This window comes from Lissotriton helveticus, chromosome 9 (genome assembly GCF_964261635.1).
Source record: "Lissotriton helveticus chromosome 9, aLisHel1.1, whole genome shotgun sequence".
NCBI lineage: Eukaryota > Metazoa > Chordata > Amphibia > Caudata > Salamandridae > Lissotriton > Lissotriton helveticus.
Window position 1 is genome coordinate 1,212,757,199 of NC_136070.1, and position 26,470 is coordinate 1,212,783,668.

At 45.7% G+C, this 26,470-nt stretch overlaps 1 protein-coding gene across 4 annotated transcripts in view; it reads right to left on the reverse strand.

The window, feature by feature from the left end:
• The window catches only part of RAD18 (RAD18 E3 ubiquitin protein ligase), a 742,369-nt gene that overhangs the window by 578,832 nt on the left and 137,067 nt on the right, over positions 1-26,470 (reverse strand). For all 4 annotated transcript variants that reach the window (XM_078662418.1, XM_078662420.1, XM_078662419.1 and 1 more), the window contains 2 exons: positions 16,989-17,050; positions 8,295-8,365 (listed from right to left, as the gene is read on the reverse strand). In XM_078662418.1, coding sequence (XP_078518544.1) covers positions 8,295-8,365; positions 16,989-17,050 — 133 coding nt within the window. The remainder of the gene's footprint in view (positions 1-8,294; positions 8,366-16,988; positions 17,051-26,470) is intronic.

Consider the following 26,470-nt stretch of genomic DNA (forward strand, 5'->3'; position numbering starts at 1 on the left):
TAAGGAGGCATGTTTCCATTTGGCAGGGAAACAGCCCGTTCTAAGTGAATGATTCCATATGAGATTCAGGTAAGGGTTAAGGAGGGATGCGTGTTTTTTATATTGCTTGGCAGGCCAGGGGTCTTTAGGTGAGCCTGATTTGCATTTGGTTAATTCAGCTAGAGAATCTGCTTCTGATATGGTATCAAATTCGAGTAGGGTGGGTAACTGGGACGAGAGGGTGATGAGGTTCTTTTTTTTTTGCCCTGCAGTGTTGGGGAGGGGGAAGGAGGAATAAATGGCCTCAATCTTATCCTCAAAGAATTTAGAGAGTTTGTCGCAAAGCGACTGGGAGGCAGGCTGAGTGCGAGTCAGCGCAATAGGGTTTGTGAAGGATCTCACGATGTTAAAAATTTCCCTAGGGCCATTACTGGCAAGTTGGATACGAGATGCCAGGAAATCACGTTTGTGTTTTTCAATCGGTCTGCGATATTCTTGGAGGGCTGATTTATAAGTAGTTTTGCTGTCCAGGGAGAAGTTGAGTCTCCAGAGGCGTTCGAGGGATTTACAAGAGGCCTTTTTCTGCCGCAGCTCCTCAGAGTACCATGGTGCAGAGGGTGTCGCCCTGTAGGTTTTTATGGGTTTGCTGGGGGCTAGGGCATCCAAGGCCTGAGTGATCCATGAGTCCAGGTAGTCAATCAGTGTGTCCGGATCGGACGACAAACAAGGAGGAAAGTTTTTGAGGTGTCCCAGGAGTAATTCAGGAGTAATACAACTCCAGTTTCTACCTGATAATTTAGGGGAGATGGCGGGTCTGGCGTGGCTGGGGATGTCAATCTCGAAAGGGATGAGGAAATGGTCCGACCATATAACCGGGATGGGAGATGTAGCTCGGATAGAAGGTAGGTTGGAACAGATCAGATCCAAGGTATGACCCGCTTGGTGTGTAGGTAGGGTAACTATTTGGGCTAGCTTACAGGGCAGGAATCATTGTCGACATGAAGATTGAAGTCTCCTAGGGCAGTGAAATTGGCATATCGTGTGCTGAGCTGAATAAGATAGTCCGCTAAAGCCAGTAGGTGAGAAACATTGGAATGCGGGGGCGGTAAATAAGAATTCCAGAACAAGAAGAGGACGGGGAGATTTGGACGTTAAAGGGCAGGCCTTCGATGATGTCAATTTGATCAGATGGGGGAAGGGAAACCGTCCATTTGGATTTGTGAATTAACGCAACACCACCCCCGGATTTACCATTGGGTCTGTTTGCACAGATGATGTTGTAGCCCTCGGTAGTGCGAGGGTGATGGCGGGATTCGTGGTGTCATTTAGCCAGGTTTCGGTCAGGAAAAGCAGGTCCCAATCGTTGTCTCAAAGGGACTGCCAGATGTCGATGGCGTGTTTACTCAGGGATCTGCAGTTGATCAGAGCAGCTCGGAGAGTCCGGGGGGGAGGTAGACTGCGTGGAGGGGGGGAAATCAGGGCGTGAGTCGTCCTGATAGTGTAGCCGGGAGAGGGAAGAGAAAAGTTACAGCCAGAGCAGGCGTGGGCAATGCCTTGAGCATCAGAAGAAGGGAAAAGGCAAGTCAAGCACTGGGGGGGTTTCGGAGACAGCAGCTCCTTTCGAGTGTAGGCAGCGATCGGATAGTTAGGGGGTCGAAGATAGCTGCCGGCCACGGTCGCGTCCTGATCGCGGACGAGCGCAGACGAGCTTGCCTTAAGCGCGCCTTCGGCGCGCCATCGTCGCGCCCGCTGCGCTCGTCCGCTGCGCTTCCGGTATATGCACATTGTTATAGGGGCGAGAAGGGGGAGAGGCGTGGCCTCGTAGGGGGCGTGGCCAAGTCAGGGCGTGGGAAATGGCGCTTAGAGCAAGGGCGCCGATTTCAGCATTTCCAGCGCTCGTTTTGTTAAAAAACGGGGTGCCTGCACACAGCAATCGTGTGGAGGAAGGGTAAGTGCAGAGATTAAAAGAGCTTTCCAAAATACAGTTTTTTCATAAAACACAGTGCAACAAACACAAACAAGAGTCTGCTCCCGGCTGTGCCTCAGGAGTTTTACCAAAGTTATCCATGGAAAGACTGTGATATTAAGGATGAAGTCATGATTTTGGTCAAGAAGTACATTAGGGAAGGTTGGCCAAAGAGGTTTAATGTTGCTGAAGAACTCGTACCTTGGTTTAAGGTATCTGATGAATTAATGTTGGATGGAGATTTTATATATAAAGATGGAAAGTGTGTGCCACCCTTTGGTGTTCGAGGAATGATTTTGGAAATGTCACATAAGTCTCATCCTGGTATGTCTGCGATGAAACGCCTTATTAGGACTTATTTTTGGTGGCCAGGAATGGATCGCATGGCAGATAGGCTAGTGAGAGATTGTGTCATCTGTAACTCTTCTGATAAGGTGTGTAAAGTTAATGTTCCACCTCTCAAAAGTGTAGATTGGCCACATCAACCATGGAAGAAATTAGCTTTTGATATTTCTGGTCCCTTCCTGGATTTACACCTTGATTCTAGATTTGCTTTAGTTTTGGTAGATTGCCACTTGAAATGGCCAGAGGTTAAGATGGTTCCTATTGCTACCACAAACAAAGTTTTGGAGTTCTTCAAAGAGGTTTTTTTCTAGGGATGGAGCTCCTGCGCAGATTGTTACAGATAATGGTGTGCAACTCACTTCGTGTGAAATGGAAGACCTTCTTAAGGCTATGAATATAAAACGTATCACTACTTCCTTGTATTCCCCACATGAAAATGGTCAAGTGGAACGATTTAATAGGGTTTTGAAGGGTTATATCACGGAAGTTACGAAGCAAGGAGAATTGTGGAAGGACCTTCTGAGAGAGAGATTGTGGACATATCTTATTACGCCGCACTCAATTACTGAGGTTAGTCCTTTTCGTTTATTGAAGGGTAAGGATCCTGCCTCAAGTATTTGTCCGTGGTGGTTGAAAGAAAAGGTGGCTAATAACATTAGAAATGTGGTTAATAAGGATGACACAGCTTTGAGAGTTAAAGAGAAACAAGATCAGTTCAAAACTTGGTATGATAATAAATGGAATGTCAAACAACATACCTTAGTAAGTAAGTGTGCGAGTAAATTCTATAAGCCCATCAAGATTACCAAAGTCTTCAGGAATTCAGTTATAACTCAGGATGGCAAGCTATGGAATGTTAGGCATGTGTGCAAATTCCTCTGGGTCCAATGATGATAGTTTGCACAAGAATATTTCTTTTGAGTTCAATAATGCTCGAGTTCCCAGAATTATTCTGAAGTTCCTTATGATTCCATTGCCAACAGAGTTAAGGATTCTGCACGTGTACGTCTGATTCCTGGAAAGTTTCTAGATTATGTTAGGTAGTTTGTTTCCTGCTCTTTTGTTTTCCACCTGTGTTATTATCATTTCATTGTTTTTTTTTATTTAATAAGGGAGATGTGTTACATTTATATATGCTTGTTAAGGGATACTGTTTTCCTTCATCCTGTATTCTAATTCTGAGAATGTTCATGTACCACTGTGAACTGCAAGTCAAGCAGTTGACAGAAGACTGTACGTTGCTGTGCTGCTGATCTCTATATTTAAAATAAATATATTTAAATGTATTTAGCCTATTTCTTTCAGTACCTCCCCCCTTTGTCAACATGTATGTGGCACTATGCGCAGCGCTGTGCACAGAATGAGTGTCAATGCTTCTGAAGGATCTCGTCTAGTGAGCTGCATGCCCCTTTTGCTTGGGGTGCAACCAGTGCTTAATTAGAGCCGGCGGTTTTCCGATGCTCAGCACTGGCACTTAATCATCAACACAGGCGCTTTTCATGAGTACCAGGTAAGGACACATTCATTTACGGGGAGTTTAAGTGATTTCCCCAGAATCACAGGGTGTTGAGCAACGCCGAGACTCGAACCTGGTTCCCCAGCTCCAAAGTCAGCAGCTCTGGCAATTACGCCACACCCTCTCCCCACTTTCATGGTCAGTAGTTGGTTTCTGTTTTAGGCTAACAGGAGGAATTGGCTGGTGCAAGCTGACTCCTGACGAGAGCCCCGGTACTTATTGTTTTACAAATTAACCACTGGGTGCAACATTATGAGACTCAAGGTAATGAGAGTGTGCTTGTGGTGACTAAGATATTCAAATTAATTAGTGACTTAATGGCTCAGTCCCAATTGCAGCAACCAACTGAACAATAATTAGTAACTTGATGATTGAATAACAAAAATGCTTAATCAATCCTTCTCTGGTGCAGCCCCAAGAATCTGAACCAACATTTCCATAGCACTCGAGAAAGGGATGGAAGATTTCTTACTAAAGAGACCATAAAACGTACAAAAGGTCAGAGCCTTGGTCACTCTAGCTAACCTTCAACAACACTTTACAATTTTTTTTTCCCGTTATATATATTAAATTGTGGTGTATGAAAGGTGATACCTTTATTTATTTCTGCATTTATAGTTTTGTTGCATATGCTTTTATCTTTCTCACTGGAATTTCAAAAGCACGTTATCGCTACACATAACCAAACTCTAATTAACTTTAAACAAAGATTTTAAAAAGATGTGTCTACTAACAAAGATGGTGCCAAAATCGTAATGTAAGCCAGAGTGGTTGTCCTTCCTATGAAGGCAGTCTAGATAAAAAGCCAAAGCGCAGAACAATCATGGAACAGTAACAACCAGAAACAAGGAGCACCTCTATTATTAAAGTACTTCTGAAATATTTTAGAGAAACTATAATAGTTTTATGCACCTCGTTGATATATAAAAAGTAACACCAGAGAACATGAATGTTGGGAGGGTCAAGCCCTATATACGGTAATATGGATGAGCAACCCCAGCCATTATAACCCAGCTCAACGATACCCTGACAATTTATTGCCATAGCTCCCGTCAATCATGCATGCATGCTGTGGCTTAGCCAATCCTCTAAACCATGAGGCTCAGACCCATGCTCTGTGGTCTGGAGGGGTGCACCAAGCACACCTATAAGGCTGACACATGACTACTGGGACATATAAATTAAACGGTGGTGGCAGCGTGCCAGATGTTTTTGACTGATAGTCATGAACAGACCTTTTTCCTGTTTAGGGAGTGGTGCCTACTGACAACACTCGTGTAAACCTCTTCTTCAGTGGATTGCCCAGGCCCTGCACTGACAGAAATATCTGCTTCTATGTGGTGCTGTAGCAGGGCTCCATGTTGAATGTGGACGTGTGCTTGAACAGACCAGTGGAATCCATTATGGATGTTCCCTGGTACAACATAATAAAAGTATACACAACACGAGAAAAGGCATAAACCAGGTTGAGATCTGGGTGAGGATGTCCAAACAAGCAACCTCCGGCTCCACGACCAACGTCTGGATACTTACTCAGCCGATCACAACGTGACGGCTGCCTGAAGATCGGGGACCCGACCCAGTACAAGCACACTGAGAATCGGCCGTCTCAGGCATCGGCTGCTTCTTCACCTTTCCGTTACGGCACTCCTGGTCGTCCCTCATTATCCGTCCCCGTGACCGGCACCTGTAGATCAGGGCGCCGACCCAGGTCCTTGGCCTGCCTCTAGGCCTCTGGCACTCCAAACATCTGCACTGCTGCCCCCGGATTCCAACCGAACCGGGTTCACTTCTTTCTTCACATCCAATGATGACGATCCACCATTACTGATTAATCTCTCTTCGCTGCACTTCACCCCTGCACCTTCATTCAGTAACCTGGTCCTGATGATAATCCTCAATCGCTAGGATCGAAACGCCGTTGACATACCAGCAAAACCTCCGACGCCTCTTCACCATGGTTCACTAAATATGCTGTAAATCTGCCAAATTTATGTATATAATTAACTGTGAACCACAAGTCCCTTTGTATATATTTTTGTCACCTCTACTTTGTGCCATCATTGTTTTTTCACTTGTCACCAGCGCCATCCACCTTTGAGTGTCACGAGCACCTGTGTGCACAAAGTTTTCGGGTTACTTACACAACAATTGCTTACAGTGCTGATACAACTGTTCCCAATTTTCTACAACCCCTGTCTCAATTGTGTTTTTTAATGCCCTGTGCCCTGTACGCTCTCAAATATATGTTGCCTTTGGCACATTTGAAATCACCTCTACCGACCTTCCTTTCTTGCAATGTTTTGTGCATCCTTGATAACTAGTCTTCTCAATAATACCGGTTGAGATATTGTTGCTTGTTTGTACTCCCTGGTACAACATAGCACAGGACGGAGGATGGAAGTTGTGACATACCCCCTCAGACAAGGAAGTGTACTGCTGGCATTCTTGGTTTGGAGAGAAAAACCCCAGACAATGAAGCACAGGAGGATGGAGACAAGATTGCTTTAGAGATTACCTCTCTCAGAGCACTGCATTGGGGCTGACAGCTGGCAGGGAGAAGGTCCACAGATTCTCTTAAGAAGTAAAGTGAATCTTTCAGACAGGCCGTGTTCTTTTGTCTTCATCCAAATGCTACTCCCAAGATGGCTGTTGACAGCCAAGAGCAGAAGTTCATGCTTGATTGTGCTGCTAGTGAGGGAATTTCAGTTGGCGACACCGATTGTCAATCCCTGATGAATATAGCAACAGCAGAGACAAAGACTACGCTTTCTAAGAGAATTGGAATACACAAAGAAGAGGAACTGCCCGGGCTATTTCTAGGTCTTAAGGCAGTGGGCCCACATCCTTGTCTGAAATAGGACTACAGTACTGGGATCTAAATTATCCCAATTTGCTCCTCTTTCTTTATTGACCAAAGGAGGGGATACTCCACAAAGTTCTTAATTAATGCTGAGATGCAGGGTTGGTGTCTTGTAGGACCAATCTCCCTAAGGTGAGGGAACATCACCTGAAGGCTGCGAGAGTGCTGGGAGCTGCTGGCCGGCCTGTGACCTGCTGAGCGAGGAGAAGGAGCACAATGCCTCTACAGGGAGTCAGCTGGCAAGAAGGTGAAGCCCAGCTTCTGTGCCCAGGAGAGTTGGGGCAGCCTCAGAAATTGCAGACTGCTGTGGTGACTGCAACTAGCACAGATGAAAATGTGGAATGGGTTTTCCGGCCTCCCCGACCTAAGCAACAATCTACCAGTGTGTTCTGCAGCTATGAGCAACCACAACCGGACAAACCTGCAGATATGAGCAACCATGACCAGAGATACATACAGTTACGAGCAATCTTGACCCGGACCAGCAACAGTTACAATCAACCACTAAGATCCCGCCAGAGGACATCACCTGTAAGTGCTGAAATGACTGGTGCTGACCAGTAAAGTGAGTTGGAACAGCATCATAACTTCAGAGACCCAGTGCTGTAACTTTTTAAGGACAGGGCCAGGCAAACTGCTCACACATTCTTGTGACCCTGCACTGGAGCTTAAGTTAAACCTGATCAGTTTTTGAGAATAAATCCTCCTAGAATTGGTGTGGAACCCTATGCCTTCACTGTTTCTGTGTGCAATATTGTTTTCTGGAGAGTATTAAAATACATTGCTTTTTGACAAAAAAAGAAGCACTTGGCTGGACAGTAATTATGGTGTCTGCTGCATAACTGTTGAGTTCGGAGTCAGGGGTCCCACCCTACCTCCATGTGAAGCCTTGCACAGTTCGCTTCACTACGACTGGGGGTCAATTTCTGAAAGGGTGTTTGTTCTGCTTGCTGGAGCACTGTAGGTCAAGCCTGGGACGACAGATATTAACAGCTCAATAGGGTCAGTGATGCCAGACACTCATGTCTTATAGGGACTTGCACTGTGCCCAGTGCAAGTCCTTTTTTCCCAATGAACAGAACTTAGGTACTCACTTTGCACGGTTGGCGGCCTCATTTCGAATTGAAAAAAACGTAAAGTTCAGGTATCCGCTTGGCTTGTGTGGTTAGTGATTCCATACCTCCTAGGCTTGTAGGGCCAACCATGCCATGTCTCCTAAGAGTAAGGGTCAGCGCTGCATGGCGTGCAACACCAATGGTTTCCTATCAGTATAATGACTTAGTTGTTGGTTTAGAAACTCTCTATGACACTAGATAAACATTTGATAACCCAGATGAGGTGCCCATCTTTTGTGGTAACAATAACTCTGGTAAAAAAATAATCATTTGTCAATACCATTGACCATTTTGTATTCACTGTACTTTGTTTCTCAGCCAAAAAGCACTCCATTATTCAATTAAAGACAACTTTCTGCTCTGTATTTTGCTATTTAATTTCATAAACTGCAACATTTCTCTGTCAGGTACCAATGAGCTGTCTGGATCGTAACACAAGCTTCTTCTTTATGATAAACTGAGATTGTCACAACCATAAAACCGGACTTGGGTGGCCACAATTTCACATACCTTGCAGAATTAAAGTTCTTCACCAGTTCATCCAATACCCTGTTATTTCTTAGGTCATGTTCTACCACAGCCTGCAAGAAAGAACAGATGGTCCAAGCAAAAACAACCAACAGTGTAATCACAGCATATAAGATTTTAACATTTATGATTTTTTTTAAAGTGACACGCCTCCTGAAGTGCATGCATGGATGCTCATACAAAAGCATGAACTGCAATTTATGAACATAAAGTGACCTCTCATCATCAAGACTGGACCACAAAATGCTAAAGTCATGATTGCCACGTCAATGTTAGGGATCATCAGGCACACCTCGCCAACATCAGAGCACGACTACAAGTGGCTATATAAACATGCTGAAAGCAAAGAAGTGGGAGAGAAGGATGAGTGAGTGAATACTAGGCTGCGCTGGAGACCAACTGGCACATGCATCAATGATAATTGCATTCGCAAACGGTGCGAATCGCAATTTTCGGCCGTTTGCGAATGCAATTATCAAAATTGCAATGCATCATGTATTTCGCAATTTTAGGAATCGCAATCATGTTGCGATTTCTAAAATTGCGATTGCATTTCAGAAATCGCAATTTCAGATTTCTGAAATGCAATGCATGATCATTTTTAGATTGCGAATTATCAATTTGGAAGGGGTAAATTAGCATGAGGTTGAACCTCGTGCTAATTTACCGAAAACCTTCAAACATGCACAAACATTCATTTTTGAAAGTTGCATTTTACACACACGTCCTTGGGACATGTCTGTGTGTAAATTGCAGTTAAGTTTAATTTCAGGGGTGCAGGGAGGGGTTCTTTGGACCCCCCTGCACCCTTGAAATTGCATTTTCAATTTGCGATTCGCAAATTGAAAATCGCAAATTGTAAACGCCTTCCCATTGATTCCTATGGGCCTCTTGGCCCATAGGAATCAATGGGAAGGGTTTTCCTTAATTGCGATTCGCAAATTGTGAATCGCAATTAAGGAACAATACGGAATCGCAAAAAAAAAAAAGTGAATTAATCATGCATTGCCGTTTGCGATTCCTTAATTGCGATTCCTTAATTTTCGCAATTAAGGATTCGCAAACGGCAACATTGATGCATGTGGCCGCAAGTGTGTAGCTGAATGACTGACTAGCACAAGGGGACGAGAGTGAGTGAATAAGCGCATATTATGTACTTTGTAAGCAACAACATGCCTGGCAACAGAAAGTGCATGCAGGTCTAATAGGATATGGATATGGATATATATATATATATATATATATATATATATATATATATATATATATATATATATATATATATATATATATATAAATAAATATATATATAAATAAATAACTGCTCCAAAACCTCGTAGTTTGCACCACAAAGAACAGCACTCACGGTGGCGATCTTAAAGTTTTTATTAAAAAGCTCACGGTGTCCAGACGCGTTTCGGCATTCGCCTTTGTCGATGGTAAAGTGGCGGTGCCGAAACAGCCATTTTTTATGTTTACAATTCATTGACACTGATAACGGACCACATGACCACATTCATGGTCGCCATCTTTGAACGTGCAATCAGTTGTTCATCGAATGCAGAGCACGATCACAGATCGACATTTATATACATTATGACATATTGATCATCTTATGTACATTATGCCACAGTTCGCGCGATATCTCGCTTGCATATAAAGCCCACAGATGGGCTCAAAGGCATACAATATACATCAATATCTAGCCCCTAAATGGGCACATGCCACATCCTAATCATTCCTGCCATGCATTATTCTTCTTGCACGGGCCAAAAGTGTTTCACTACACAGTGTCCTACCTCTTCATAATGGAGATAAACCATCAAAACATTTATAGTTAAACAGAAGCAGGAATCTAATCAGTCTCATCACACATTATCCTCTCTTCATTAGTTATCCCCTAAGTGTACTGCCAGTTCCTCATGATAATTCAAACCCCCAGGCGCCTTAGTGTTGAGATCGATAATGTACCGTGACTCTAACCTTCTCAGGGTCATTAATCTGTCTCCTCCCCTTGGGTTCTGGGGTACATGGTCCAAACAGAAGTACGTCAACAAGTCTCTATTCCCTCCATGCAATTCTTTAAAATGACGTGCCACCGGGTATGTCGTATCTCCATTATTAATGGCTCTGGCATGTTCCAATACCCTAATTTTGGCCGGATGGATCGTACTGCCCACGTACTTAAGCCCACACGGGCACTGGAAGCAGTATACTGCGTACGGGGTAGTACATGTCAAAAATGTGGTTATTGTTCTGGGCTGCCGCATTCCCGGTACTTGGAATGTCGACACTTTACTACTCCCGGTACAAGCCTTGCATTTTTTGCAGGGATGAAAACCCTTCAGATCTCTCTCAAAACCTTTTGATGTCTTTTTAACAATATAACTATAAATATATTTATTTGTATAACTACAATATAACTATATATAGAGATAGGCTATCTCTGAGGGACCTGGCTTTACGAAAGGTTATTAGGGGTCTCTTCGGAATGTCCATTCCGATAACTGGATCCATTTGCAATATGTTCCAGTGCCTGCTAAATATGGATCTAAGTTTCATAGCATGCTTTGAGAAGGTGGTGATCATCCTGAAGCCCTTCGTTTTATCTCCTTCTACCTTCCTGTTAGTTTCTGTTGAGGGGAGCCTAGCTCTCGATATGGCGTCAACTCTACTTTTCGCTCCTTCTAGGGTCTGTACACTGTAACCTCGCCTCCGAAACCTTCCCATACTTTCTCCTGCATATTTCTCAAAGTCTATTTTTCTGGTGTTATTTCTTTTAATGCGGAGAAGCTCTCCATACGGGATGCTGTTGATTAATCTAGGCGGGTGCCCACTGCGGGCATGCAAGATTGAGTTGCCAGCAGTAGGCTTGCGGTAAAGTTTGGTACACAACTGATTTTCAATTACAATGACCTTGAGATCTAGGAAATTAACAGAACTCTCACTGATTTCCACTGTGAATTGCAGGTTATAACTGTTCTGATTAAGTATCCTGATATACTCCTCTGCACTCTCTTTCGTCCCTCTCCAAATGACGAAAAGGTCGTCAATATACCTGTGCCACGTGACGATCCTCTCTGTCCATGGACTTTTGTCCACTGCCCAGGCCACCTGCTCCTCCCACCAGCCCACGAATAAATTTGCGTAGCTGGGGGCGAAGCAGGTTCCCATCGCAGTTCCCGACACCTGTTGGAAATATTGACTTTCAAATAAGAAAATATTGTTGTGGAGACAAAATGTCAGAAATTCTATCAACATTCTGTTGTGATCCGAGTATTTGGCTTCCCTATTCTTTAAGAAGAACTTTACTGCATTTCTACCTTGCTGATGTAATATACAAGGCGAGAAATCAGGTCCGGGGAATTATGAGCCCAAGATCCGCCGAGACCAGCCGAGGCAGGAATTGAACCCTGGTCCCGGGCCAGACCTCTGCATCAGGGTCTGCCGCTCTAACCATTGAGCCACACTTCTCCACTATTGAGCCACACTTCTCCACTATAGATATCGCGCGAACTGTGGCATAATGTACATAAGATGATCAATATGTCATAATGTATATAAATGTCGATCTGTGATCGTGCTATGTATTAGATGAACAACTGATTGCACGTTCAAAGATGGCGACCATGAATGTGGTCATGTGGTCCGTTATCAGTGTCAATGAATTGTAAACATAAAAAATGGCTGTTTCGGCACCGCCACTTTACCATCGACAAAGGCGAATGCCGAAACGCGTCTGGACACCGTGAGCTTTTTAATAAAAACTTTAAGCTCGCCACCGTGAGTGCTGTTCTTTGTGGTGCAAACTACGAGGTTTTGGAGCAGTCATGGATGCGGGGGCACCTCCCGCTTGATGGCACCCGCTCGAGAGTGCTAGGAATTTGGTGCAAACACGGGAGCGAATATATATATATATATATATATATATATATATATATATATATATATATATATATATATATATATATATATATATATATATATATATATATATATATATATATATATATATATATATATATATATATATATATATATATATATATTATCATGCTCTCCAAATACTCATTTCTAATTTAATAAGTGTGCAATCCCAAGTTGTCCCAACAATGCAAACGAGAACTGAATTTCAACTCCAGGCGCCCCTTGGTTGAAGCAGCATCTCATCAGAATGCAATGCTCACAGGGCGGCCATTTCTGTGCACAATGAACAGGCTTGGCCCCTTGAGAACTGAGCACGTGTGTCTAACTATATTCTCTCCCCTTCCTTCATTGTCAGAAAAGAAACGAGGCTGTTTGCTGTGAATGGTGCAGCAGCGACACATCAGGCTTTCTCGAACTCCCCAGGAAGCATGAAAAGTAATCTTCTTTAATTGAAAGCAGTATTGTTTTGTTTTTAGACTGCAACAATCGCATCAGTCCAGGGTATTAACTTTGCATCAGAAAGAAATCTCTGGATTCAAACAGAGGCTCAGCTGAAAGCAAGAGAAGCGTGTTCCATTGCGGAGAAACACAATTTGTAATTGCCGAATGCAATTACAAGGGCCATGTTTCCAATACAATGCCTGCCATTCGCTGCACCTACACTAGAGGTTATATTTTACGCACTTGAATTTGGGATAAAGGGCTAAGCCAGGAATGAAATCAAAAGGAGTGCAACACGGCCCCAATCCATCAGAACAGTTTAAATGTAGTTACAGCCCCAACCTTTGACGTACAAATAAAAAAAGATGGTGGTCTTAAAATCTTCCTTCCTCCACATACTGATAGCAGTAATAATAATAACAGCAATAACAAAAATGGGTGCTAGATGTATTGTTGTTAATCAAAAATAAAAATAGCATTTGCAATACCACAGTAACTGTTAAAAAAACTAAATCCGGCTACAAATACCAAACTCTAGATTGCTATTCACATGGCCTCTTGATGTTGTTAAAAGCAAAAAACTGTAGAATATACCGTGCTGATGACAGAAAGCTGGCCTCATAGCAAAAGTGCTGGAATATACTGCTCCAACATCAGAATGCTAACTTCACAGTGAGAGCATTGGAATATAAAGCTATGATGACAGAAAGGTGACCTCATTGCAAGAGCGATGGGACATACCATTAAGACAACAAAATGGCTGCCTCACTGCGACAGCACCGGAATATACCTCTAGGACGACAGAATGTTGACCTTGTGGTGACAATGCTGCGACAGACTGCTCTAACAACAAAATCCTAGCTGCTCAACGAAAGCGCTGGAATATACTGCACTATCGATGTGGACCATCCTCTACTGTCAGAATCTCTGGATCGCCCCACTGGCAGTTGTTGCCAAAGGCGGACTCGCACCTTGATTCCTCAGCACCAAGAAACAACACGCACTGAGATAGGCAAGAGGACTGGGCTTACAGTGCCAACACGTACAGCGCTAGCAGCGTAGCACAAGACCTATGGGCGGGATCTAGCAGAAGCAGACAAGGGGGGGCAAGAGTTGGACGGTAGTCCCTTTTACAGTTCAATGCATGCACTTGAGTGGAGGCAGACGGATACACCCAAGAAGCCAATAGTATTAAGTGACAGATGAATACTCCAGTGGACTGAAACAAGCAGTGATAAAGTCTCAAGCCAATGGCTGCGAGTCTGGTAAAAGAAAAGGCCAATGGTTGAAAAGAGAAGACCCAAAGCACACTGTATATTTATGTAAGCAATAGGTCGGTTTGACAGCTGTGTTGTTGAAACACAGATCTAATAATGGATATGCTATGCTAATCCATTCCTCACCTCTCCACAGTTTCCTTCCTCCAAAATCCCTTCTTGTCCTTGCATTATGCCTCCCAGTATTTCCAAATGACACTGTCTTGTGAAGGTTGACACAACCGCTAAACATTTAGGGGGTTATTAGGATGGCGGGCAGAATTTCATCCGCCCGCCACCCTCGTGTGGAAATCTGGAATAATTTCTGTTAGCATAAATTGAAACCATCTTGGTTGTGGCATCCATTTTGATGGCTTTGTAATTCTCCCATCCTCTGCTGCTCGACTTTTTCCCTGCCTGTGCTGTCTATTTTAGTTGACTTCCTGACTCAGCTAAAAGCAACATGCATGCTAAAGAGTTTGTAGCTGCCAAAACACCTAGTCTCAGACTCAACTCTCTTAGAGCTAAGCAAAAATCAAAGGGGATGATGGACGGAGTGTTGAACATTGCGAGCACTCACGCCCAGTCAACTGATCTGGGTTTAATCCATCATCATTCTTTAGCTCACTCCGCCACCCCAGTACAGACATGGCCATATGCAAATCAGTCTGACCCTGTGCCTCATGGGAACAGTCCAGCCCGAACTGCCAAGCTATGTCTTCCCTGGACCGGAAACAAGCATTCTGGTACCGGTTTCTGGCTAATCAGCCGTCATCAGCCAGGCTAGCTTGAATCCAGTGGCAAAGTGAGCCAGGGACCCACGTCTGGGCATACCCTGCCATGTCTGAACTGGGGTGGCGGAGTGAGCTATAGCTTTGGTTTCGCTTTGTTCGCCCTAAGTTGGCAGGGTATGCCCAGACATAGGTCCCTTGATCACTTTGCCACTGGATTCAAGGTAGCCTGGCTGATGAGGTTGGTTGGGATGGTGGGCGGATCGCCACCGCCGGCCATCCTAATCCCTTAGTTCTGCTCGGCATGCATTTTTCCAGTGGGCACTATTTCTTAATTTTAAAAAATGCAGTTAAGTGAAGGGGGATCTAATACATACATTAAGTATCTGCAGTTGCTGTAAAAGTACGGCTGTGGCAGCAGAAAGAATGTTGTCTTCAAAATTCAGAAGTATCCGCATGCCACCAGCAAAAGTTGACCACGCATTGTCAAATCAAAGAAATATGATCTTAACATTCTAAAGCATGCATACACAGGCAGGCATGCTTGTGCTCAGACAATTTATGCTGTGTCACAGTGCAGCCTACTTCTTTCTGTGCCTCCTACGTCAATGCCCTGTTTATAATTCCCCATCTCTAACTGCCATCGTATTTCTTCACACTATGCTTCTCTCTGAGCAAGCTTTGTTTACCTTACCGATCTTTGGCCCCTCTAGCTCCTGATGCAAAAGGCATCTGTCTCCTCTTGCTGCTCTTGCCTTATTGCCACAAGTCTCTTTCCATGCCTCTTGCATGTAAGTGAGCCTATCTCCCTCTGTGCATTTTTACCCATTGCCAGTTGACCTTCTGTGTCTCCTATATCTATGTTCCAGCCTCTCTTTGAATACCTTTCCCCAAACCCCATTGGTGTGCCCAATCCTGATGCCTCCTGGTCCTTTATGCGCCATCTCTCTATAACATCAGACTCAGTACCTTCTTTCTCTTTTTTGTCTTTTTGTTCTGCTTCGTGTCTTTTGCTTGCCTTTCAATTCCTCCAGTTTGTCAGTGCGCCCTGTCTTAGCACCAAACTTAATTTTCAAGCCATCCAAAGTATACTACCAACCTCATCCTCTTACTTTCCACTATGCCTTCCCATTTGTAAATCCTGCCTGTCAAGTCTCTAAGGAGTTCATAAGCCGCGGACGAAGGAGTAGCAACAGCCGTGGCACTATTACCGGTCTGTTTGCTCTAACTATCCAGGTAAAGAATGGTCTGAGCAAGGTGCTCAAGGGAGGAAAGTTCTGAGGTTAAGAAAACTACAGAACAAGTGTTATCACGATACAGGGTCCAGAGAGGTCTATATACATTATGACTGACAAATGCAGCTACCAATTGCCACTGTGTGGGGTGAACAAAAATGTGAAATATACTTGCAACTAATAAATGCTCAGGTATGCTGACGCGTTGCCCAGCGGAGCTAACACATTGCCTCTTTCTCGCCTCTTGATTCGATGGCACAAGCTCTGGAAACAGCTAAAGCAGTCTCTGGACAGACCTCAAAAGTACAATAGACATGAAGAAATAGGCGAAGTCATAAGCTTCACATGGTCCTAATGCAAGGTAAACATTTGCTTGAAGCATGCCATATGTTAGAGGGAGGGGACTAGGAAAGGATTGTGTGAGGGCAATGTATTGAGGTGGTCAGAAAGGGGGAAAGTAAAACCAGGGGAGGCAGTGCTTCCAATGCTGCTGTGGGAAGAACGTGCTAGAGTCCAGGCATCGTAGATAAGGCGCCAACCTCACATTCTTCAACTGTTACTCCCAGTGTGTGAAACCTACAAGAAATAAGGAAGTGCTCCATATTGAAGCTTTTTGTGGAATGGAAGCAGCTGGACTCTGCTCTCTGGGAGAGCTTCAAAGCACCCCACATTCTGTGACCTTGGACAACCATGGTCAACATTGACAAACACCGCAGACACAACAAGCAAACACACCGTACCAGCATCATTCACGTGTTGTCTAAACTCAACCCCAAGAGCCAGCAATTCCAATCCAGCCCCCTGGCTGACCTGAAATGTGCTTGAAAAGGTTGTAGAAAGTTGTTGGCTTCCAGAAATCTACCCATCTAGCAGGCAACCACCTTTTCAAAGCGGTGGAAGCATAGAGCAAGTTACATATGTGGGCAGCACAGAGCAAGTTATACATTTTACACAGGTAATCTAGGTGGTTGGGATCAGAAACCTTTTTTTAGGAGCAGAATCACCATTTTCTTTTGTGGCGTTTGCAAAACTACATCATTCTGAACTATTTTCATTTTATTAGCATTATTTATTACACATACTCACCACGCGACATGTCGGGCACTGCGTTTTGTAGGACAAAAACTTGCGTATGCACAGAGAGCAATCTGCAAAGAGACAGGAAATAAAGCACATGGTGTAATCAGAGGAGTGGGAACAAGTTAAAAGCACGAGCCTTTGAAATGCGGGTGGTATGTTCCTTCCAAAGGCACAAAATATCCACTGTGACTTGCACGTTCGCCAAAACAATCGAGAACAAGGACACGTACTCAGAGGAGGAAGCACGCACTGCAACGTGTCTGGGTCGAGGAATTAACAACAAAGGCTCTCCCAGAGTGACCTATTCAAATACCAAGAAATGGGGGCAGGCCGAGTCTCCACCAGAAATTAACAGGGTCTACCGAGAACTTTAGTCTCCGTAGCCATGCCCAGGTTGGGTGGCTCACCTTGGAATTCAGCGCGGGCCAAGGCAGCTTTCTTTCTATTGCAAACAGGTTTTAGTAACAAGACATTTTGCAAACATTAATGTAAAAAAAACACCCACAATCATAAAATTCCCTAAAACCATTACACTGATCAGTGACTTCAGATACCCGCTCTATGCTCAAATTATGATATTTTGGGAAAAGGACGACATTTATCTGCTTGACGAGAGAAGGGGGTGCAAACCTATGGTGGAAAAGTCAGTATAAAAAGAGAAATAAAAAATAAATAGAAAATAAACAAAATAGCAGCTTACCGAACAGTAACAGCAGATGAATTCAAAGCTAGTGACAATTATACCAAGATACATGCCAGAAGCCACATGGCTAGACATTCTTCTAGCAAAAAAAGTATTTCATTTCAAGACGTGTACAGGAAATAACAGCCCGACAACCACGTTGAGTATGCTGGTCAGACTGATACAACCCAGAATGCTCATGCTGTTCCCTCCAAGGACATCTAATATTGCTTCAATACGATTGATCAGAATACAGACAAATTGTACCCATGCAGGTCTACAACTTTATGCATTCAGCCCATGTAGTAGAAATGTTTGTCATTGCGTGACATCTTGCCATTTGAATCCATAGTGGTCCTCACCCCTCAAAGAGCAATACAGAGCAACACTGATCACATTGCTAAAGTCCTCCCAATCAGAAGGCGCAGCATCCTAGCTTCAGATAAACAGATTCATACAAAGGAGCTGGGACTAGAAAGTACTACATGGCACACTATTTTTGACTTTTTTAAAGCCACTACAATACAGCATGATGCCTCGCCTTCTCCTGATAGGTAACTTAACCCCGGCAGTGTTCTATCAGTCGGAATCCAGCCTAAAGGCCACTGCCTTATTTGGAACTACTATAGTGTGTATTATGGAATGGTGCGGTGTTCGTACTGCATCCTTTTGGACTTGGTCTGTCTATCGGTCGCTGTCATTATAGAGATGTCGAAACATTTCATACAGTTTGTCATGGAGAGGAGGGGAAAGGCAGGTGGTTGGTTTCTACATCTTTACATTTCCTGTAATCAATTGCTTCTTGCTAGTCGTCACACAGCAGGGGATTGTCAGCTTCTATTTCAGCACTTTTATATTTTTTACAATATTTGTCTAGCATTCACCTACAGTTGAACAGTCTCTCCATATATACTGCGACACCTGATCGACTCTCTCCTCGCATAGCTAAATCCACCCAGCATGGTCTCACTCTCACTGGAGATGAAACCCTTGCTACCAAACACAACTAAGATCCCAGCTGCCAAAGTGGAGGTGTGAAGGTGAACAACATGTTTTGAGTTCATGAAAGCGCAGGCCTGAGAACCATCAAAGAGGCCAACAACAAGTGAGAGAGTAAGCAAGGGGTCCTTTGCAGTGTCTTAGTCTGTGTTGCACTATACAAAGTTATTTATCCTTCAGAGAGCAGCACATATCTCATTAAACTAACACCACAGCTACAGGGCAAGGGGTTAAAATATTGCACACCATGGAGTGGGGTTGAGGTTCTTATTTGATTTCACCACATGTTAGGGGGCTGAGGCTCCTTCCTAGTGTCCAAATATTGCTGGCACATGTCTTAAGTGAAAGGAGACCCCATACATGTTCATGAGCTGTAATATTTACTAGAAAATAAGGAACAGCACAAGTAGTCAACTGAGGCCCAAAATGATCTCGACAGGGTTTTAACAGAATAAAAGTTAAACTCATCCAAATATGCATTAGCCACTCACAAAACTCCCCCAAACAGAATAACCAGCACACAGATTCCCTACAACCTGTCCTAGCCACCCCCGTACTCCCGGTCAATAAAATCAGAATACTAAGCAAAACCATTTACATGTGACCAGGAGTATGTGTAGTGTGAGTTGGTGGTGTTAGAATGAACAGGAGAGTTTGTGGCCGTGTGTTAGATAGGTACACATATTAAAACTCAAATTTGTCAGTATCTGTGTGTTGGTGGTCAAAGCAAGACCAAGAAGGTGTGCAAGGGACATCCACATGCGTGCATAGCTTACACCCATAGTTCATCATTGTCCACTCTGCCACTTCACCCTCCCACAAAATTATAGAAAGTAAAGCAGATGGATTTCGGAATAGTCTACAGTTGTTTGGGCCTGGTTGTGGCACGTGTGTTTTGGGTCCACAAATGTCTAACACATTTGTAAATGATGTAGAGACCAATGGTGAAGACCAACAATTCCGTCTGTGATGAGAATAGAAAAAAAAACAGTAGAATAGTAATATACACTGAGGATCGGGCCAGACACTAAATATTGGAATCTGCTGGGATAGCCTTGGAACATGTGCAGATAATGCAGATCAGTGCTTGGTGGTGCACATGAGATCATTAAACAGACAAGCAAAGTATAATCACAGTGAGAGAAAACTGAAGCATTCTGCTCATCGACAGCGTAATGCTAAAAAAACAAGCATTTGCAATGCAATAGGTCTCGCATTTACGCGAGTTTAAGCTATTGGCATTGTAATTGACAATGCGTTTTATTTATCCTTTAAAAAGCAAAACAAAAATAAAAGGCACTGCCATTTACAATGCCAATAGCTCAAACTCGCGTAAATGCGAGATGTATTGCATTGCAAATGCTTGTTACCATATCTAATTCAGTCGCACTGCTGGGACCCACAGGCTCACCGTTCTCTTTCCCCTACCTATTACATTTTGACCAGAATCAAGATTAGCCATCATTCAGGGCTGAATTGCTTGTTTCAAGTCCTGTGTTGAGCATACAAAGATCATGCGGAGAAAGAAAGGCTGTCCCAAAATTGGGTTCATGGGCTATTAAACTAGAGATAGGCTACAACCGCGATTTAATCCGCCATGTAGCAGGTTAACTGCAAAATGTGCTAACTTAAGGTCTCCCATCAGATATCACAAAAAAAAGAGTAGGAGGGATATTAAAGTATAGAAATACAAGCCCAAGTTACTAAAGGTGGTTTCATGGAATGCTCCACATTATGAATGTTAGAGGGTAGGAATTATTTCAAACTGGAAGTTTCATTTATTTAATTCACCAGCTGAAGGATGTTGCAAGAATCTTATGTTATCAGACTTTTGCATTCTTTAATACAAATGTAGTTATCCAATATTAACATTGCTTAAACAATTTCAAATCTTCCCAAACAATGCGTTGTTTTTTAAAATAATTTCTTTATTAGAGTTTTTATCAGTTTCTTTTACTTAGCAATAATAAGGCATCCATGATTCACAGTTGTCGACAGCAGTTGTAATTATAACCATTCCATTCAGGGCTGGCCGGGGGGGCATGGGTGAACTGGGCGACAAACGCAGGTACCGTCGCCCCACCCTCTCTGGCGTGGCGGCATCCACACGGGTGTCAAAAACGTCTAGGATTTGTACGAAACACATTTTGACAGATGTCTATTTTCAGGCACAAGTATTTATATCACGGGGCGTTGATGAGGCAAAGTGAATAATGTTGCAATCTGCACAAAAGTTTCCATAGAATTTTCCACAGTTTCTATCATTTACAACTTCACACATCAAGAAGGCAGAAATCAGAAGCTGAAGAGGGCAGTTTCAATTTGATAATTTTTCAAGTCTGTAATGCAAAGTGAAGCCTGTGCTGAGAACAACCAGAAGATCGATGGCGCCCTCATGTGGCCACACCAGAGTAAAGCCCGAGCAAAGTTCACAAATCATCCGACGCTGAGGGCACCACTCAAAGGGGTTTCAGTGGAGCGCGGCCGGAAGTCCATGTACAGCGTTTACCTGCGGGAGCGAGCAGCGGCAGGCGCTATAATTGCAAACAGATGGCGCTGCTGCTCGCTCCCACAAGGTAAACACTGTACATGCACGAGTACTCATTGGAAACAGTGCAGTACATGCACGAGTTTCCAAGAAAGTACGGAGTGATTCCAAAAGACCTCTCCAAAGCAGAGCTTGCACGCTGGGTAGGTGAGACCTAAAAAACCTGCTGGTACCGCTGTGAATAATTCATCTTTTACATGGAGTGACTAGGCAACCTTTTCTAGAGCTCTCTTCTGCTGCATTGATGGAGACATCCTGGTCATATATCCTCAAGTCACAAAATAATCTGAGTAGCACATAGGCATCTCTGGGCATGTAAGGAACAATGGCAAGCCACCTATTCTGGCCAAAAGAGTTTCAATGCATTGTGTACTTTAAGGCAATGTCAAAACTAGGCAGTAATTCTATGAGTAAGTTCGCTACACAATTTAGGGATAGTGAAAAAACCACTGGTGCTTTGCTTCTCATTGTGTAGTCCATTGTTTGTTACACCAAGGGGGTGGGTGTCCTCCCTTCAAACAAAGGAGTTATGATCTCCACTCCAGCCTCTATAAAATGTATTCAGGGACAATGGTTATTCGTGCAGCCATCTCAGAATGGCAGCCATCACCATAAACGTGTAGCGCCCACTTAAAGTTATGGCACTTTTACAGATGATCTAGGCACTGCAACTAAATTGTGCAGTTGTTTGATGGGAAAAGCACGGATTTAGCAAATTGCAACCTGTCCTCTATTCCGTCCTTATTCGATATTGTTCCATTAACAAATTAATTTAAAAAATGAAAGAATGTCTTGTGGGTGTCATTCAGAAAAAACACACTGTAAAAGAGTGGGGTGTCATGCTTACAATTATTTTACAATGCTGTACATTTAGCTCAACCCAAAGAGTTGTTCCCTACTATAGCCCGGTTGGGGCTGCATGCGGACTCAAACATCCTGAAATTGTCAGATGCAATGTATAGCTGATGCCAAATGTAATGTAATGTACAGCAACTGTTTCTCTCTCCGTACCTGTCCTATACCTCTTTTGTTTTCAGCACTAATTTTTCTGTCCTTTCCTTCTTGCTTTTCTTTCGCTCTCAAAATACAGACAGAAGGGGCTAGCTATATAAACACCAATGTATAAACAACTACTACTCATTCTATGCTAACAGCGGTTGTGATTGTATTCTTTATAAAAATGATTAAAAATAAATAAATAAAATAACAATGTACCAGGAAAGATTCAAGCCCAGTTAAATTATTAGGACACGGCCATGTGAAAGCTTTCTTGAATTGGCCGACCGCATACTTTGCTTTTGGGGTTTGTTTACTAAATAACTCCTTTCAGTAATGAGGTAGGTTTACACTAACAAGTTTATTTCAGTTTCAACTTAATGCACCTGTGAAAAGTCTCTTGAATTGCTTTAGTCTTCTATTACATGCTACAACACAAAAATGTGTGGCAGGGGCCATGATGCTTCTGTTCTTGCCAAATTAGAACAAAAAGATCAGCACTGCTGCCTCAATGCTAAATGGAGAGGACTGTGCCTTTGGAAGACTTGAACTTTTGAGCACATTTGGCCAATAATATCAAATCACTCTCAAACCGGCCTTGAGAGTAAAATGTTTCTCACGTTTTCACTCCTTTCCAGCCACCACCACTCACTGCTGCCGCTCCTGCCTGCCTTTGCCGCCTCCTGCCTGCAGATTCCTTCGCTCGCTGCCCGCTGCTCCTGGGAATTTCCCGCTGCTCCTGGGAATTTCCTGCTGCCCGCTGCTTCTTGGAATTTCCCGCCGCTGCCTCCCTGCTGCCTGGCCCCCCTGTGATTCCATTCGCCGCCCCGCTCCCGCCACCCAGCTGCTCCTCCCTCCCGGCTCCTTACTTATGATGCCCCCAGAGCGACCGCGCAGCGGACGCGCGTAGCGGGAGCACCGATTGAGCGCCGAAGGTGCGCCAAAGGTAAGCCCGTCTGAGGCCGTCCGCGCCTGGCCCGCTCCCAGCGCCAGGACCCCTGGCCCTCCCCGCCGAGGCAAGACGACCCGACTGACCTACGACGCCGCCACTCTCAACGCACTCAATGCCGGCCGGACCCACGCCTGCTGCCGAGCCACCCCGAGACGCACCCACGGACCCTTCACCTGCTGCACCTGCAAGTTCACCTGCCTCCGAACCTGCCCCGCACCCGCCAAGACAAACACCAGCAGCAACCCCCTCAAGTGCATCCTGATCAACACCCGCTCCGTCCACAGACACGCCGTGGAACTCTGGAACCTCCTCGACGCTACATCACCGGACGTCGCCTTCCTCACGGAAAGCTGGATGAACGCCTCCTCTGCACCCGACATCGCCATCGCCATCCCGGGCAGGTACAAGATCATCAGGAGGGACCGCATCAACCAGACCGGAGGTGGCATCGCCATCGTCCACAGGAACACCATCCGCATCACCACCGCAGCCGAACATCTCCACTTCCAGATTCACACCGACCCTAAGACGACCCTCAGAGGCACCCTCGTCTACAGACCCCCGGGACCACGCACACAATTCAGCGAAGACATCACAGACTTCATCAGCCCGCACGCCCTCCCCTCCACTGACTACATCCTCCTCGGGGACCTCAACTTCCACCTGGAGAACAAGGACCGCAATACCACCGCCCTGCTGGAAAACCTCGCCAACCTCGGACTCAAGCAACTGGTCAACACCCCCACCCACTACGCCGGCCACACGCTTGATCCCGTCTTCTCTTCCAGCAAGTACATCACCTTCAGCCACGCCACCGACTCCACTGGACCGACCACAGCTGCGTCCACTTCAGCTTCAAAAGATCCACGACCCACCACCACCCGCAACAGGTACCTCACAGGAATTGGAGCAAGATCACCGCAGACCAGCTCACCACCTCCCTCTATCAGAGCCCACCTGCCAACACAACGGACCCCAACGAAGCAGCCCGCAACTTCACACAGTGGCTGACCGCCTGCGCCGACGACCTCGCGCCACTAAAGAACCCTACCAGCAGACGCAGAAGCAAGAAGGCATCCTGGTTCACCGACGACCTCAAGGACTCCAAGAAGACCTGCCGCACCCTCGAGAAAGCCTGGCTCCTCGACCGGACCACCGACAACATGACCGCCCTCAAACACGCTACCCGCAAGCACCACCAGCTCATCCGCACCACCAAGAAGAAATCCCTGAAGGAACGACTGGACAACAACGCCCACGACAGCAAAGAGCTCTTCACTATCGTCAAGGAGTTCTCCAACCCCAGCACCGGCACCAACGACATCACTCCGTCACAAGACCTCTGCGACTCCCTCGCCTCGTTTTTCCACCGCAAGATCGCCGACATCCACAACAGCTTCGGCGCCCCACCCACGCACCCAACCGTCGAACCAACGCCCCCACCGCCACCCTTCGCACCTTGACCACGGTGACCACCGAAGACACAGCCCGCACGATGAACACCATCCACTCCGGATCACCGACCGACCCCTGCCCACACCACGTCTTCAACAAGGCCGACTCCACCATCGCACCCCAACTCCGGAACATCATCAACGCCTCCTTCAACACCGCCACCTTCCCGGAGAGCTGGAAGCACGCCGAGATCAGCGCCCTCCTGAAGAAACCTACAGCGGACCCCACCGATCTCAAAAACTTCCGGCCCATCTCGCTCCTCCCTTTTCCTGCTAAAGTCATCGAGAAGATCGTCAACAGACAGCTGACCGCCTTCCTCGAGACGAACGGATCCCTCGACCCCTCGCAGTCCGGCTTCAGAGCCAACCACAGCACCGAGACCGCCCTCATCGCAGCCACCGACGACATCCGGACCCTGCTCGACAAGGGGGAAACAGTGGCCCTCATCCTCATGGACCTCTCCGCTGCATTCGACACGGTCTGCCACCGCACCCTAGTCCAGCGCCTCAGCAACATCGGTATCCAAGAGAAGGCACTGGAGTGGATCATCTCGTTCCTCGCCGGAAGAACACAAAGAGTCCGCCTCCCCCCGTTTCGCTCCGAGGCCACCGAAGTCATCTGTGGCGTCCCGCAAGGATCTTCACTCAGCCCCACCCTCTTCAACATCTACATGAAACCTCTCGAAGCCATCGCACGCCAGCACAACCTCAACATCATCTCTTACGCCGACGACACCCAGCTGATCCTCTCCCTCACCAGAGACCCCGACACCGCCAGAACCTGCCTACACGAAGGGATGAAAGACGTCGCCGAGTGGATGAAGGACAGCCGCCTAAAACTGAACTCGGACAAGACGGAAGTCCTTATTCTGGGATCTTCGCCCTCCGCCTGGGACGACTCCTGGTGGCCCCCAGCCCTGGGCACCGCACCCAAGCCAACCGACCACGCACGCAACCTGGGCTTCATCCTGGACCCCTCCCTCTCGATGACCAGACAAGTCAACGCCGTCTCCTCATCGTGCTTCAACACCCTGCGTATGCTTCGCAAGATCTTCCGCTGGATCCCGACCGAGACCAGGAAGACTGTCACCCAGGCACTCGTCACCAGCCGACTGGACTACGGAAACGCCCCCTTACGCCGGAACCACATCCAAGCTACAGAAAAGACTCCAGCGCATCCAGAACGCCTCTGCCCGACTCATCCTGGATGTCCCCCGACGCAGTCACATCTCCAGCCACCTGAGGAACCTGCACTGGCTCCCCGTCGACAAGAGGATCACGTTCCGGCTCCTCACCCACGCACACAAGTCTCTCCACGACCTGGGCCCCAAGTACCTCAACGACCGCCTGACCTTCTACACGCCCACCCGCCAGCTACGGTCCACCAGCCTCGCCCTCGCAGCCGTACCACGCATCCGAAGAGCCACCGCCGGAGGAAGATCCTTCTCTTACCTGGCTGCCAAGACTTGGAACTCCCTCCCCATCCACCTTCGGCTGACCCAGGACCATCTCGCCTTCAGGAAACAACTCAAGACCTGGCTGTTCAAGCAGTAGCATACCCCTCCCCCCAAGCGCCTTCAGACCCTCCCGGGTGAGTAGTGCGCTATACAAATGGCATGATTGATTGATGATTGACTGTTGTATTCTTGCATATTCCATTGTACAGAAAGGTACCCGAGATCTGGTAACTAACTTCATTATAAAGAAAATACAAAAGAACCAGAAGGTCTCTTTTGTCATTCATCACAGACCGTCGTCTAGCAAAATATTAGATTTAAAAATAGAAAGGTTTTGATTCCTCCTCTGTACGAAGCTGGCTCTTTCTATAGTGGACCAAGATGTACGCTGTGTAAAGAG